Genomic DNA, 14,741 nt, shown 5'->3' on the forward strand with positions numbered 1-14,741 from the left:
ATGGGTGGAATTCAGGCTCTATTTTCGGGAAACGGGGTTTGTTGTTTTTTCATTTACACAAAAAATGAAAAATAAATAACAGATGTTTGAACACATGTCACAACTCTTCTTACTGGAACTTAAAAGTGCATTCTGCCTGAGAAAATTAAATTAGAAAATCCACACAGCAAAAAGGATGTTTTGAATGAAATACACTTTGTCTTTCCCTCTCTCTCACACACACACATGAACAATATCTCCTTGTTTCTTCTTCAGAGAGCAGCTGTGAAAGAAATTGGGGGAGGGAGATGAACATAACATCCCATCTTTGTGTTTCATACAGAGCAAAGCTTTTAGACCAGCCTTCCTGAACTTAGGGGGCGGGGCATGCCTTAAAATTAAACATCAGTGACCTGAGGAAGCTTATAAAATAGCTTGGGAGAAGTCAGTCACCAAGACAGGGCATCTCAGAGTGGATGATTTTGCGTGTGGAAACTGCTTTCACCTCGATAAAAAAGGTATGTACTGTGGTTTTAATTCTCATTTCAGCTAAAAATAATAACTAACATGATTGAGGGCCTTTGGCCAGTTGCTTTGCACACTTGGTTTCATTTTTCCATAAACGACCTTACAAGGGGGATATTTTTAGTGCCGTTTTTCAAATGAGGAAACTGAAGTTCAGATGTCCTAAGCAACAGGCCTAAAGTAAGACCACCAACAAATGCCAGAGCTGGGGTGTCACCCTGAGAAGACTCACCTCAAAGTCTTCTGCTTGCATCAGGCAACCCCCTTGATACCATTATTAGACAATGAGGAATTATTCCTACATCAATACTGTACTAGATGAATTCTCAGGGGGTTATCCAGTGTGCATTTCAGTAAAACTGACCAAAAAGTGTGTTGGAATGTGCTGTGTGAATTGAAAATTCATTTAGTATTGATAGAATTAATTATTAAATAATTAAATTAAATAATATTAATATTAACAGAAAATGCAAAGCTTTTTATCTCCTGAAAAATTTTCTTCAGGCGATATGTTTTCTTATTAGATTCAATAGCAAAATGGTTTTTAAGACCCATATACTTGTGGAAATGTATTTTATTTTGTCATGTGAAATCTAAAAGTCTCACCCCTAATATTCTGAAGCTCCTCGAGACCAGATGCCAGGTCCACAGTATTGTGCAAGTGTGTAGACTCTTAGGAAACCTGGTCTAAGTTCTGGCTTCACAGCTTATCAGGAAGTAACCTCACTGAGTACATGCAGAATGTTAGTGCAGGACTCTTCCAGACTGGGTGTTGTAGAGACTCAGGTCCATGTAAAATACTGAAACCAGGGCTTCTCCCTGGAGAAGCTCAAGGAGTGTAAGTAGTAATACACAGAGTCAATTCTGGCCCAGGGTGGATGCACCATAACCTTAGTAGAATTCTTTTCTAATTATTTAATATTCAGTTAATATAACATTTAAATTATATCTATTTTTAAAAGTATTTGAAGTCTCTTCGTTAGGACCATCTTCCCATTAGTGTTAGAAGAAGATGCAAAAGTAAGTCATACATATCCGAGTTCATAGATACAGGTTAATAATGTGATTTACTCTCAGAAGTTGCTCAACAAGCGTTGCATGAATTAGAATACAAGGGGCACTGGGAAAAAATGATGGATATTATCAACTCTTTCTCTCACAAGAAGTTTAGTCATAGGACTAAAACTACTGCAATAAAGAAGCATCTTTGGAAGAGATGCAGGCAGGGAAAATTAGTTATGCTCTGAAATCCTGCAGAGCTAAAGAACACATTTCAGCTCACTACAGAACATTTTGTAACAAGATATTTGTCAGGAGCTGACTTTGGGTCTAACTGTCATGTGGTAAAATGAGATTCATCAGGTATTAGAGGTAGGTGTTTACTGAAGCCACTGAAGGTGGTCACAGAAGGCAGCAAAGTTCAGGGCTATGGCAGAATGGAGAGCTGGAGACGGGGCCTGAGCCCTGGCCTTCTGCCCCTCTGGGCCTTAGCTTCCCCATCGGTACATCTGAGGGGAGGGGGTGGATAAATGACCTCTAAGTTTCTGCCCGGTTTAGGGGCTGTGGCGAATGTGCATAATGTGTGGCCATCCTTGAGCTTAGAACTCCTGGGCAGGGCACTGAGCCTGGAGCCGACTAGGGGCCAAGAGTAGAACTTCAGTGGTTTTAAGAAGGGCTTGGAAAGGAATGCAAATTTTTGTGGGTTTAGGCTGGATTTTGGCAAATCCATCACCCCGCAAAAGGTTAAAAACAGATGTTGTTTACCTGGTGGCAGGGGCTGATGGGAAACGGAGCCTCAGAGACCAAGGAAAGTAGCCCTCCCCGCTCCACCGGGCAGACGTGCTCAAGGCGGGGACTCGGGGACCGTCCCTCCTCCCCTCAACCTCACATCAACTTTTACTCATTATGTAACTGTTCTTTTGAAAAACACGCAACAAAACCTCCAGAAGAAGAGCTATTGATTATTAAAGGTTATTTGGAGATTTAGAGATTCTTAAGAAAGTGGTTATAATTATCCCAGTTATGACACATTCTTTTAAAAACTCAAATCTGAGAACATCTTGCTTGCCTCAATTCAGGCCTCTTCATCACAGGGAGAAAGGCAAAGAGCTGGAAATAGCTCTCATGCAGCTACAGGCGAGGACTCACAAGGAAGAGAACAGGCTGAGAGCAAGTCAGTGAAAGAAGCGGGGAGCAACCCAGGCTTCGACCCCGCCAGCAGCGCTGCAGCCCCCACCCCTGCCCACTGTGCACCCCCCGCAAAGCAGCTTCCACACCCAAGGGCTCTGGGCTCACATCAGCTACTGGTCCTTCTCTGCTTAAATGTATAGCATGTACGAAAAGTAGCCTCAACAGAATATTAAGAAAGAAAGGAAGGGAAGGAGGAAGGAAAAAAGTAAGGAAGGAAGAGAAATTCAGGAAATACAATAATTTGCTTCTGCATTTCATACTAGCATTTATTGAGCATTTGTGTCAGATACTGCTCTAAATGCTGTCTATATTTTCTCATTTAATTCCCTCGGAAGTTCACAAGGTTGGTATGATTATTATTCCCACTTAACAGCCAAGGAAATTAAAGCATCCATTGGACACAGTTATACTTAGTGTGTGAAGAGCCAGAATTCAAAGCCAGTCAAGGTGATCCTGGGGTCCCCAAGGTTCCCAGGCCTACTCCCGGCCTGGTAAACAGCCAGCAAGTGGAGGGTAGTGTGGGGAGGTGGAGTCAGGGGAGGCATTTCTTTGATGAACCTCATAGGGCGCTAAATGCAGGTTTTGTTTTCGATTGATTTTTTCTCTCATGGTTCACTTGAGGGCTTCACTCTCTCCCAATGCCCGCCACCACAACCCCCCACACACACATTTTTTTCTGTTCATTCAACAAGTGCACACACACATACGCACACACACACACACACACACACACACACACACATGGCTTCTGTTCATTCAACAAGCATCTACTGTGCCTGGCACTGGGAGGTTCTGTGGGAGAGTCCAGGGAGAATTAAACATCATGCCCATCCTTGAAAAATATGTAATTAGCTGTGTGGGGTCAGCAGGGGAGCTGGCCAAATAAGCCCAACAAACTGTAATGCCAGGCAGATTGTGTTCTAATGGAGGCACAGAAGGTTCTAGTGAGGCTCACAGAGGAGGAAGACCTCACAGCCACACCGATGACTGAGGTGGCCCCGGAGGACGAGGGGCTCAGAGGGGCTGAGTAGGAGGCTGCCCACCCAGAGACTGATGAGCCCAGACATGTTCCTCCAAGGACTCTGTGGCCTCAGAGGCTCCGAACGCCTCCAGCTGCTTTGTTCTCCCCACTCCAGGTCCGTCTCCAGCCACCCAGCCCAAGGATGGTGCCAGCGCTGCTGCTGCTCCCTGCCCTGGCTGGCCTCTTCGGAGCAGCTGAGGGACAAGCTTTCCATCTCGGGAAATGCCCCCATCCTCCCGTGCAGGAGAATTTCGACGTGAATAAGGTGCAGTAAAAGAATAAATCCCTGCTTGTTTTGCTGTCTCCTGTTTGAATAAGCATCCTACCAGGTTTGGGTTTTTTTTTTTCCTGCTCTAATGACCACAGCAAGCCTTGGGGTAGGTACTTAGCCTCCAAAGAGTTCCCAAAAGCAGACTTTGAGACAAGAACTGCGGAGCAGAGAGGTTTTGGGAGATGATCCCAAGAAGCCTGAGTGGGCTTGTGTGGAAACAGAGCAGGCAGGCAAGCAGTAAAGGGTGAGCTCACGAGCAGGTTACTCTGTGAACAGGGTTCACTTCTGCTGGGGGTCCTCTGAGGAAATGCACAGAATGTGCCTCAGCTTGTCCCATGGATAGGTGCCATCAGGCAGTGGGAGCTCCCATGACACTGGACAAGCCTCTCGCAGGGAAGGAGACCCAGGGGCTTGAGGTGGAAGCTGGCAGTGTGTGTGGGAAGTGCTTGCCATGATGGAGGTGAGCCCAGAGGTGGGCTGAGAGGACAATGGGACACAGGACATCAACAGCAGATGTTGCAGAGGTGTTATCCTCACTCTACAGATGAAGAAGCTGAACGTCAGGGAGCTTGCCACCTGCTCAGGTCACACAGCCAGTAAATGCAGAGTAGGATTCAAAACTAGGCTTCCCAGGAGTGCAGGATCCCATGGGTGACTCAAATAGGACCCAGGATAGGATAGCACTTCCCCCAGGGGCCTTCTTGTCACCTGTGCTAAAAAGATATCAATAAAATCAACTCCCCCATATATGGTAAGGATTGTCTCATCATCTTATTCATGTCTTTTGAACACAAAACTTTTCAATATTAATGAAGCCCAAATTATCTTTTCATTTTTTGCTTGTGCTTCTGGTGGCATATCTTAAAAAAAAAGAAAAAAAGCCGCCTAGTCTATGTTTATAAAGGTTTACTCCTATATTTTCTTCTAAGGGATTTATAGTTTTAGTTCTTACATATAAGTCTTTGATTCATTTTAAGTTATATTTTGTACAAGGAAACTTCTTTCTTTGGCATGAGGATATACAGCTGTTCCAGACTGTTTGTTGAGAAGACTAGTCTTTCCCCACTGAATAGTCTTGATACAATTGTTGAAAATCAATTGACCATATGTGTAAGAATTTATTTTTGGACTCACAGTTCTCTTCTATTGATTTATATGTCTGTCCTTATTCCAGCACTATATAGTCTTGATTACTGCAGCTTTGTAGTAAGTTTTGAAGTCAGAACATATAAGTCCTTCAACTTTGTTCTTGTGGGTATTCTGAGTCCTTTGTATTTCAACATAAATGTTAGGATCAGTTTGTCAATTTCTGTAAAGAAGCTAGTTGGAATTTTGATAGAGACTGTACTATTAAGTCTATGGTCAATTTGAAGAGTATTGCCATCTTAACAAGTTTAAGTCTTCCTATCCATGAACATAGGATGTCTTTCCATTTATTTAGATCTTCTTTATTTCTGCAGTCTTTTGTAGTTTTCAGAGTGTGTTTTATGCTTCTTTGGTAAAATTTTCATAAGAATTTTATTTTTTTGATGCTATTATAAGTGGAAATTTTCTAAATTAATTTGCAGATTTGTCATTGTAAGTATAGGAATACTTTTTTTTCCTAGATATTAGTTATTTTATCCTTTAACCTTGCTGAGTCCATTTGTTAGTTCTAATAGTTGTGTGTGGGGGTGTGTGTGTATTCCTTAGAATCTTCTATATACAAAACCCTGTCATCTGAAAATGGAGATAGTTTTACTTCTTCCTTTTCATAATTATTTCTAAACATTGCATTCTCCTTATAGAGATAGAGAAACGAAGACCCTTCACAAAAATAGTATGAGATCATGAGGGAACATGACACGAAGAGCAATCTTCCACCTCTGAGTTTCTTCCTTTCTGGAAAATTAAGCTTCCTTGTTTTAAATTGTGGACCATTAAAGTCACCTTAACAGTAATGGAACTATTTTAAATGCACTGTATAAAATGGAGATATTTTTGGAGGATGCCTATGAAACCAATTGACCTTTAGCTTATTCTCTGATGCTTTAAATGCATGTTCAGTTCAGTGATTTTAATTGAAAGATGTCCTTTAACAAATGAGAGGAAAATTTATGTCCTAAATGTGGACATATATTTTAACAAAGAGCCAGGTGACTGAAGCAATACTGCCACCTATTTGCAGTATGCTCTCATTTCAAATTCTGATTGCATCTCTTTAATTTTGCTTTGTTTTGCTGAGTAATACATTTTTAAATTTCTAAAATCATTTCAATTAATATTTTGACTAGGTAAATATATTCACCAGGTTCAAAATTCTAAAGGTGCAAAAGAAGATACAATGAAAACTTTCGCTTCCACCCCTGTAACCCAGCCTCATTTCTCCCCAGTGACAACCAGTAAAAACAGCTTATGGTGTCTTTTGAGAGATAATGTGTATATATATTAAAAAGCACATATATAATTGCAGTAGGAAGAATGTTGTCCATGTCCTATTCCCCAGAATCTGCAAGTAATGTTTCTCTATATAGAAAAAGGGATTTTGAAGTTGTGATTAAAGTTATCGAGCTTGAGATGGCAAGGGTATCCTAGATTATCAGGTGGGTCTAATCTAATCATTACAAGCAGAGATCATTTCCCAGCTGTGGTCAGGGAGGTGTGATGATGGAAGAAGACTCAGAGAGATGCAGTGTGAGAAGGCGTTGACCTGTTTTTGCTGGCTCTGAAGATGGAGAAAGGGATTCACAAATCAAGAAATGCAAACGGCATCTAGGACTTGGAAAGGACTTGGAAAGAAGACAGATTCTCCTCTAGAGCCTCTGGAAAGGAATGTAGCCCTGCCGCACTTTGATTTTAACCCAGTGAGATCCTTGTCAGACTTCAGATGTACCAAACTATGAGACCATAAATTTGTGATGTTTCAAGCTTGTGGTAATTTGTTACATTAGCAATAGGAAACCGATATAACCTTTTCTCCCAGTTTTACATAAAAGGTAGCTTAATATATATACACTATTTTGCACCTGGTTCTTTTCCCATTAAGTGTATCTTGGAGATAATTGCCTGTTGTGTTTTAAAAGAGGGTGTATAGCATTCCATTGTATGGATGTGTCATCATTTAGTTAATCCTATTAATGCTCACTCAAGCCACTTCCTGTCTTTTAATATTACAAAGAGAACTGCAATGAATGATCTTAGACATACATCATTTCTTATTTTCAGGAGGATACCTTTCTAGAAGTGAAATTGCTGGGCCAGAGTAAATGTAGTTTTAGTTTTGCTTGACATTACCAAGTTGCCCTCACGAAGGTTGTAGACTGAAGCAGTCGCTATGCCGGGGAATGTGTAGAAGCAGGGTGTGACTGTCTCCCTTCACTCTCACCCACAGTTGCTCAGTTCCTCTAAAGCTGATTCTGCACTGAAGTTATGGTCTGAGAGCAAGCTCCCAGGGGAAGAATGATATAGGTCTTCTAAATCCTAATCTCATGCCAAAAGCCTCTGTGACCAACTCCTCGTGTGGGATCTTATGAGGAGAATTGAGTCGATTCTGGAGTCCCAGCTCCCCACAGTATACATATCTGACTTTGCACACAATTCAAAGATGCCTTGTAAAATCATAAAATATTTGAGATGACATCTTACATCATCTAAACCAATCCCTTCCTTTTACAGAGTTTAGAATTTCACATAGGTTTTGACTGAAGGGGACACCAAGAACATAGCTAAATAAGAGCACTTTAGGAATGGATGGTGGCATTCAACCAATGCCCACACATCCGATTCACTTATTCCCATTGGAATCAATATCTTGCTCAGTGGCTTCTGGGAACAATGCAGCCCATTTTGCCTGGCTTCCCCAAGAAAGGGCTCTGCTCTGAAAGACAACAATGGGGAAGAGTCTTCAGGTCCCCAGAGAGCCGCAGGGTTTTCTCTGCCTGTCGTTGTCTCTGCAGTATCTTGGAAAATGGTATGAAATTGAGAAGATCCCAGTGAGCTTTGAGAAGGGAAGTTGCATCCAAGCCAACTACTCACTAAAGGAAAATGGAAACATCAAAGTGATAAACAAGGAGCTGAGGTGAGTGGTTGTGGTTTCAAAGGCATTGTACATCCTGGAGGCAGCCCTGCAGACTTGTCCTGGGATGACTGGTGCCCTTGCCTTCTAGTGTGAAAGGATGGGGACATCGCTGGGTCTTGGTTGCCTGCTCACAACAGGTCCTGAAAAGACAGCTTTTGGCAGGCAGGATGGTAGGGACTACAAGTCACTCATTCATTTCCATGGCTACTTGCTGAGCAACTTATTGTGTCCCGGAGCCTGTGAGAGACCCTGGGGACTTAATGGTAACACATACTGCAAGATTTCCTGCTCTCCCTCCAAAATAGACCTTCTGGAAGCAAAAGACAGCAGGGACTCTCTTGTCTGATCTCCAGTACCAAAAGAGAAGCCCTTTCTATACCACCTGCTGATTGAGAGCATCTAGCTTAGCTTGAATCCTTCCAGAAACTGGGAGCTCATCAATGTCCATGACAGTTTATTCCATCTTCAGACAGTTTTAACTGTTAGACAACTCCTTTTCTTATTAAGCAAGAATGAAATGCATACATAGTCACATTCTAGGTTTTGTGAACAGGAGAGCCTACAGAGATATACTTTTCTATCATTGAGGGCTTCTTCACTGATCCCAAAATTCATATTTTAAAAGCAAATATAAACTTGAAACCCAGTAAGAACTGCTACCCATCCACCATCAACAAACATGAGAGTAACAATAAACAATGATAACTAATATTAATTAAGCATTTCCTATGTGCAAGGCACTCTTCTGTATGCATATATATTTGTGTGAGTACAAGTGCATGTATTTATGTATATGTAAATGAGCATTGCTATTCATTTAATCCCCACAGCAACCTGAGGTAGGTACTATTATTAAATCCATTCTTGTGGATGAAGAAACTGAGATACAGAGAGGTAAAGTAATTTGCCCAAGAGTCACAGAGCTTGTAAGTGACAAAGCTGAGATTCAAGAGATTCAAAACCCAGGAGAAAGGACTACCCTGGTGGCCCAGTGGTTAAGACTCCACACTTCCAATGCAGGAGGTGAGGGTTTGATCCCTGGTCAGGGAACTAAGATGCCACAGTTCAGTTCAGTTGCTCAGTTGTATCCGACTCTTTGAGACCCCCATGAATCACAGCATGCCAGGCCTCCCTGTCCATCACCAACTCCCAGAGTTCACTCAAACTCATGTCCATCGAGTCAGTGATGCCATTCAGCCATCTCATCCTCTGTCGTCCCCTTCTCCTCCTGCCCCCAATCCTTCCCAGCATCAGAGTCTTTTCCAATGAGTCAACTCTTTGCATGAGGTGGCCAAAGTATTGGAGTTTCAACTTCAACATCAGTCCTTCCAATGAACACCCAGGACTGATCTCCTTTAGGATAGACTGGTTGGACCTCCTTGCAGTCCAGGGGACTCTCAAGAGTCTTCTCCAACACCACAGGTCAAAAGCATCAGTTCTTCAGCGCTCAGCTTTCTTCACAGTCCAACTCTCACATCCATACATGACCACTGGAAAAGCCATAGCCTTGACTAGACAGACCTTTGTTAGCAAAATAATGTCTTTGCTTTTTAATATGCTATCTAGGTTGGTCATAACTTTCCTTCCAAGGAGTAAGCGTCTTTTAATGTCATGGCTGCAATCACCATCTTCAGTGATTTTGGAGCCCCAAAAAATAAAGTCTGACACTGTTTCCACTGTTTCCCCATTTATTTCCCAAGAAGTGATGGGACCAGATGCCATGATCTTCGTTTTCTGAATGTTGAGTTTTAAGCCAACTTTTTCACTCTCCACTTTCACTTTCATCAAGAGGCTTTTGAGTTCCTCTTCACTTTCTGCCATAAGGGAAGTGTCATCTACATATCTGAGGTTATTGATATTTCTTCTGGCAATCTGGATTCCAGCTTGAGCTTATCCAGCCCAGCATTTCTCATGATGTACTCTGCATATAAGTTAAATAAGCAGTGTGACAATATACAGCCTTGACGTACTCCTTTTCCTATTTGGAACCAGTCTGTTGTTCCATGTCCAGTTCTAACTGTTGCTTCCTGACCTGCATACAGGTTTCTCAAGAGGCAGGTCAGGTGGTCTGGTATTCCCATCTCTTTCAGAATCTTCCACAGTTTATTGTGATACACACAGTCAAAGGCTTTGGCATAGTCAATAAAGCAGAAATAGCCAAAAAGTAAAAATTAGAAAATAAATTAAAAAGTTTTAAAGTAAATTAAAACCAGGGAGAAGTGAAATGGAGAAAAAACCAGAAGACAAATGAAAGAAGCTGGGCATGAAGGGTTGCCATTCCTGTTTCCTAAGTTGTCTAAGAAGTGTGTTCAACTCCAAGAAAACAAGTACCAGTCAGACTGGTAGTCACACAGGCTCAGAAAGACTTCCCGTGGCCATTATATTACCCATTAAGCTTCCTGTGAGCTGCAACACAGTGGCTGATTCTCTGACCCTGCATGAACCAAAACAATACTGGAAGAGTCTTGAATAAAGAAAAATCAGACTCGTTTCAGAGCTTCTGATATCACTGAGGCCCAAAGAGGGGGAAAACTTTGCAGATCTGCAGACTTCATGTTTTGCAGGATTTTTAGTGATCTAGTCAGCCTTTATGTCTTCCTTTGGACCCTTGTCATTTTTAAAGAATGAATATTCTTTTTGTGTGAGGTTGATTCATTTGTTTGTAAATTTTCCCTTTTTCCTCTGTCATGCTTTGGCGTCCAGGAGCAAGAAACAGCCTTGCAGGCCACTACATATACTCTGAAAAAAAGGGTTGAAGTGCCAGGGTCTCGCATATCATCCAGTCCTTGGCCATTGCAATTGTTGATCCTTATTACCCCAAAACTGTCTTTCTCTGCTCAGTCCAGAGACAGTAATAAAGCAAAGGGGAGGGAATGGACCCAGGACCCAGCCTACCTTCAAGAATCTCCTACCCAGAAATTGCACTGTTGGCCACCATGATTGTTGGTGTCACAAGTCTTGCCTTTCATTGATTTGTGGCTTTTAACTGGTTCAGGTTTTTTTGTTTCTGTTTTTTACTCACTGCAGAGCTGATGGAACTGTGAATCAAATTGAAGGTGAAGCCACCCAGGAGAACATCACAGAGCCTGCCAAGCTGGCGGTTAAGTTTTTCTGGTGTAAGTATACACTTCTCTCAGGAGGCGTCGGGGACAGGAGCTCGACAAAGTGAAGGCTAGAGCCCTGGGTCGGAGCAGTCCTGTCACATCTGAGTGTCACCTATACTGATTCAATGCATAGTTACCTGTGGACGACCTCCTGCCTGCCATATGCTGGGCTAGGCCCTGGAGATGCAAAGATGAGCAAGACAGAGCTGGCCAATGTCCCTGTGAAGCTTACATGTCAGTGTGGATACTGACAAGCAGCCAGGTGATTTATTATAAAACTACAGGAAGTATGTCAATGGAGGAAGCACAGATTTAGGCCCGTTGGGCATGAGTATTAGGAGACTCAAGCCAGTCTTCTTTCCCAGAGGGAACTAATAACTGCAAAATTAGTAGTTATTAGAAAAACGACTAACATGTGAGAAAGCTTAAAAACAAGAGCTGGTAAGAGTAAAGGTAAGTTGGAGTTCTGGCTCTTTTTGCCACTTTCTAGCCAAATTTTGGGGGTTTCATTTGGTTCCCCTTCCAGTTGGGCAATGGGTTTTCCTTGGTGTTTGGAGGTGGAGTTATTGAATAATATCCTCTGAATTTAAAAGGAGCTTTGAGACTGGAAAAGAAAGCAGGCAACTCCATAAAGAACGGTTATGTTTATTATGGGTAACTTACATCCAGGCAGAATCATGTAGACGACCATCAGAGGTATTCCCAGCTGCACTGCGTTCTGCCAAAAGGAGGACAGGGACACTCAATGGGGCCACAGCTAAAAATAGAATCTGACTACTAAAGGAAGCATGTCCACACTGATGGAAACTGAGGGATTTGCCTCCTCCCACCCTCACCCCAGGGGTCTCATGACCATTAACCACCTGTGTCAGCAAAAGACATTCTTTCAGTTTTCATATCAGATAAAGACTGTAGGGAACTTATTTGGCTTGGGTGCTTTCCTTGTGAGTAAGCTAAAGCTCAGTAGGGCAAAAAACGGGAGGGCTAGGAGTTCAGGCCTAAGATGGAGCTGACACAATGGAGCCAGTGCCATTGAGCCACACACTTGGCTTGGCTGTGGAGGTCAAGTTCACAAAGGACATTTCTGGATTCAAATGGAGAAAGTAAACCCTCCATCTGTCTTCTTAAAGACCCTTTTAATACTGAACTTTCAACACTACTCAGATGTCAATCAGTGAATCTCTATAGGCCCTTTGTGAGGAAGAATTTGTAAACTGTTACCACCTTATTTGGGCTTCCCCAGTGGCTCAGTGGTGAAAAACTCGCCTGCTAATGCAGGAGATGAAGGAGATGTGGGTTTGACCCTTTGGAAGATCCTTTGGAGCAGGAAATGGCAACTCACTCCAGTATTCTTGCCTGGGAAATCACATGGACAGAGGAGCCTGGTGGGCTACAGTCCATAGGGTCACAAAGAGTCAGACATGACCGAGTGACTGAACAACAGCCATCACCTGATTTACCATATTCTTAAGAATAGTGGGGTTTTCAAAGTTCACACAAGAAGAAAAACAGGCAAACCAACATTAGCCCCTACCTCCTCCTGTAGGTGGATTATAGAGGAAGCTGGATGGTACAAACCTGGAAAGCCTGGGGCCCCTGACCGTACATTCTTGACTCCACTTACTGAGTAATGGCTCCATAGGCACTTGTGCTCAGTGCACCTGTCCAGGGGATCCAGCCAAACCTCCAGATATTACGGGCTTCCAGGTACCAACCTGCAGTCAGGGAATGGGGATCCAGAATGATGGCTCTGAACTCTGGCTGCACATTGGAATTACTGGGAAGCTTTCGAAAGTACCAATAAGCTCCAGTTCAGCCTTTGGGAGTTGGGGTGGGGAGAGATGGGCCTGGTGTTTTTCAGAGGTCCCATATGATTCCCACATGAAGCCAGAATTCAGACCCACTGATGTAGAAGAACTAGAATCCCAGAGCCTGGCTTCCAGGACCCTGGAGATGAAGGTTTCTCTTGCCCTGGTCCCTCCTAATACTGCCTTCCTCTGGTTCTCAGTCATGCCGTCAGCTCCGTACTGGGTCCTGGCCACCGACTATGAGAACTACGCCCTCGTGTACTCCTGTACCACAATCATCTGGCTTTTTCACATGGATCATGTTTGGATCTTGGGAAGAAACCCTTATCTCCCTCCAGAAACAGTGACCTATCTCAAAGATATCCTGACCTCTAATAACATTGAAATTGAGAAAATGACGATCACAGATCAGGTGAACTGTCCCGAGTCCATGTAACCAGGCTCTAAAGGGAGCTGCATTCACTCCATGTTCCTTCCCTTGCTTTGCTTTCCCCCTATACCAACCCTCATAAAGACAAACCAAACCACCAGAGCAAACTGTTACACCTACCAGAAGGGAAACGTGGCAGCAGAAGCTAATGGAGAAGAACCCAAGGCAAGCTGGCCCAGACATTTAGCCATGCACCTTTCTGTTACCTTGCGAGTCTGATAATAAACTTGCTGCTGACCTGCTGAGCTCACAGTAGATTCTAAACTGGACTAATTATTGTTGGGTTTTAATGAGAAGCTTATGTTTGGAAATCCTTAAGCAGTGATGTTGAAAAAAAAAATGAAGCCCTGAACAGTTTAAAGGTAACAATCCTGTTTCTAGAAAGAGAAAGCTGATGGCAAAGACACATTCCAAGTGACCCAAATCCAGGTGCCCCCATCCTGCAATGGGCAGTCCTTAGTAGGGGGAATCCTATGGAAGTTTTGAGTCTCTGACAGGCAGTTTCCTGGAAACATTTGCTCTCAGGAGGTCTTCAGAACCACGTGAAGAATGGGATCAGCTTGAGTCTGTGCAATGAAGAGAATCTGTGAGGGAGAAGCTATGGGAATTTTTTAAGAAAATAATTTTTTTGTCTTTTATTCAGCTGATATTTATTGGGACTCAAGAGCATTCCAGACATTGAGAAATAGAATCCATTTCCTCCCACAGAAGCTCACAGACTATCGAGGGAGACTGACAAGTAGAGATATGGATTTTAATCCAAGCTGAGGGGTGCAAAGGCAGAGGCGTGTGGCGGGAGCCCGGGAAGCTCTGAGAAAATCTCAACCCCTGCCAGACACAGGCGCTTACAAGGTGGTACGGTCACACACTGGGGCATTCCGGCTTCAAGGAGTCAGGAAGCACCTGGAGTCTGCTGCTGATTCTTTTTCTTTTTTTTTTTTTACATTTTAACTCTTAAAATCAAAACAACCTCAAAATGATCACCCTGCGATTATTCTTATCTCGCACAAAATTTGTAATCCATTAATGTTTGGGAAATGAATAGAAAATGAAGCCATTTGATTAGATTTTTGCATTTTCAGCACAAATATAAAATATTCATTTCCTGGAGCTTTTGAGACTCTTCACTGCTTTATATTAAAGGTTATAAAAATTACAAGAAACTTAATAGTATCATTTTCATTTTACTAAATAAATATGACCTCAAAAGGTAGCTTGCAATTCAAAATTCCTGAAGGCTGAAACTCACTAGACAAAGAGGTGGGAATGAAGCTGTAGGTATTAAAGAAGAGCCTCTTCCCACATCTCAGCCTTCTGCTGCTTCCTGTGCCTTATGTCACTGCCCACCCCAGTGGA

General features: G+C 42.8%; 1 protein-coding gene across 1 annotated transcript; it reads left to right on the plus strand.

Annotated features, from left to right (window-relative positions):
• The first annotated feature begins 340 nt into the window (after positions 1 to 340).
• APOD (apolipoprotein D) lies at positions 341 to 13,635 on the plus strand. Its single transcript, XM_055568623.1, has 5 exons — positions 341 to 497; positions 3,831 to 3,980; positions 7,922 to 8,043; positions 11,071 to 11,159; positions 13,156 to 13,635. The coding sequence occupies exons 1-5, from the start codon at positions 456 to 458 to the stop codon at positions 13,389 to 13,391; spliced, it is 639 nt and encodes a 212-aa protein (XP_055424598.1). The 5' UTR covers positions 341 to 455; the 3' UTR covers positions 13,392 to 13,635.
• Positions 13,636 to 14,741: the final 1,106 nt, after the last annotated feature.

Source organism: Bubalus kerabau, chromosome 2, assembly GCF_029407905.1.
Source record: "Bubalus kerabau isolate K-KA32 ecotype Philippines breed swamp buffalo chromosome 2, PCC_UOA_SB_1v2, whole genome shotgun sequence".
NCBI lineage: Eukaryota > Metazoa > Chordata > Mammalia > Artiodactyla > Bovidae > Bubalus > Bubalus kerabau.

Excerpts from the sequence above, each read along its gene's own strand:
- APOD (XM_055568623.1), top strand. The coding sequence starts at position 456 with ATGATTTTGCGTGTGGAAACTGCTTTCACCTCGATAAAAAAG. Across the intron at positions 3,981-7,921 it reads AGAATTTCGACGTGAATAAG|TATCTTGGAAAATGGTATGA; the intron begins GTGCAGTAAAAG and ends TTGTCTCTGCAG. Across the intron at positions 8,044-11,070 it reads GTGATAAACAAGGAGCTGAG|AGCTGATGGAACTGTGAATC; the intron begins GTGAGTGGTTGT and ends TACTCACTGCAG.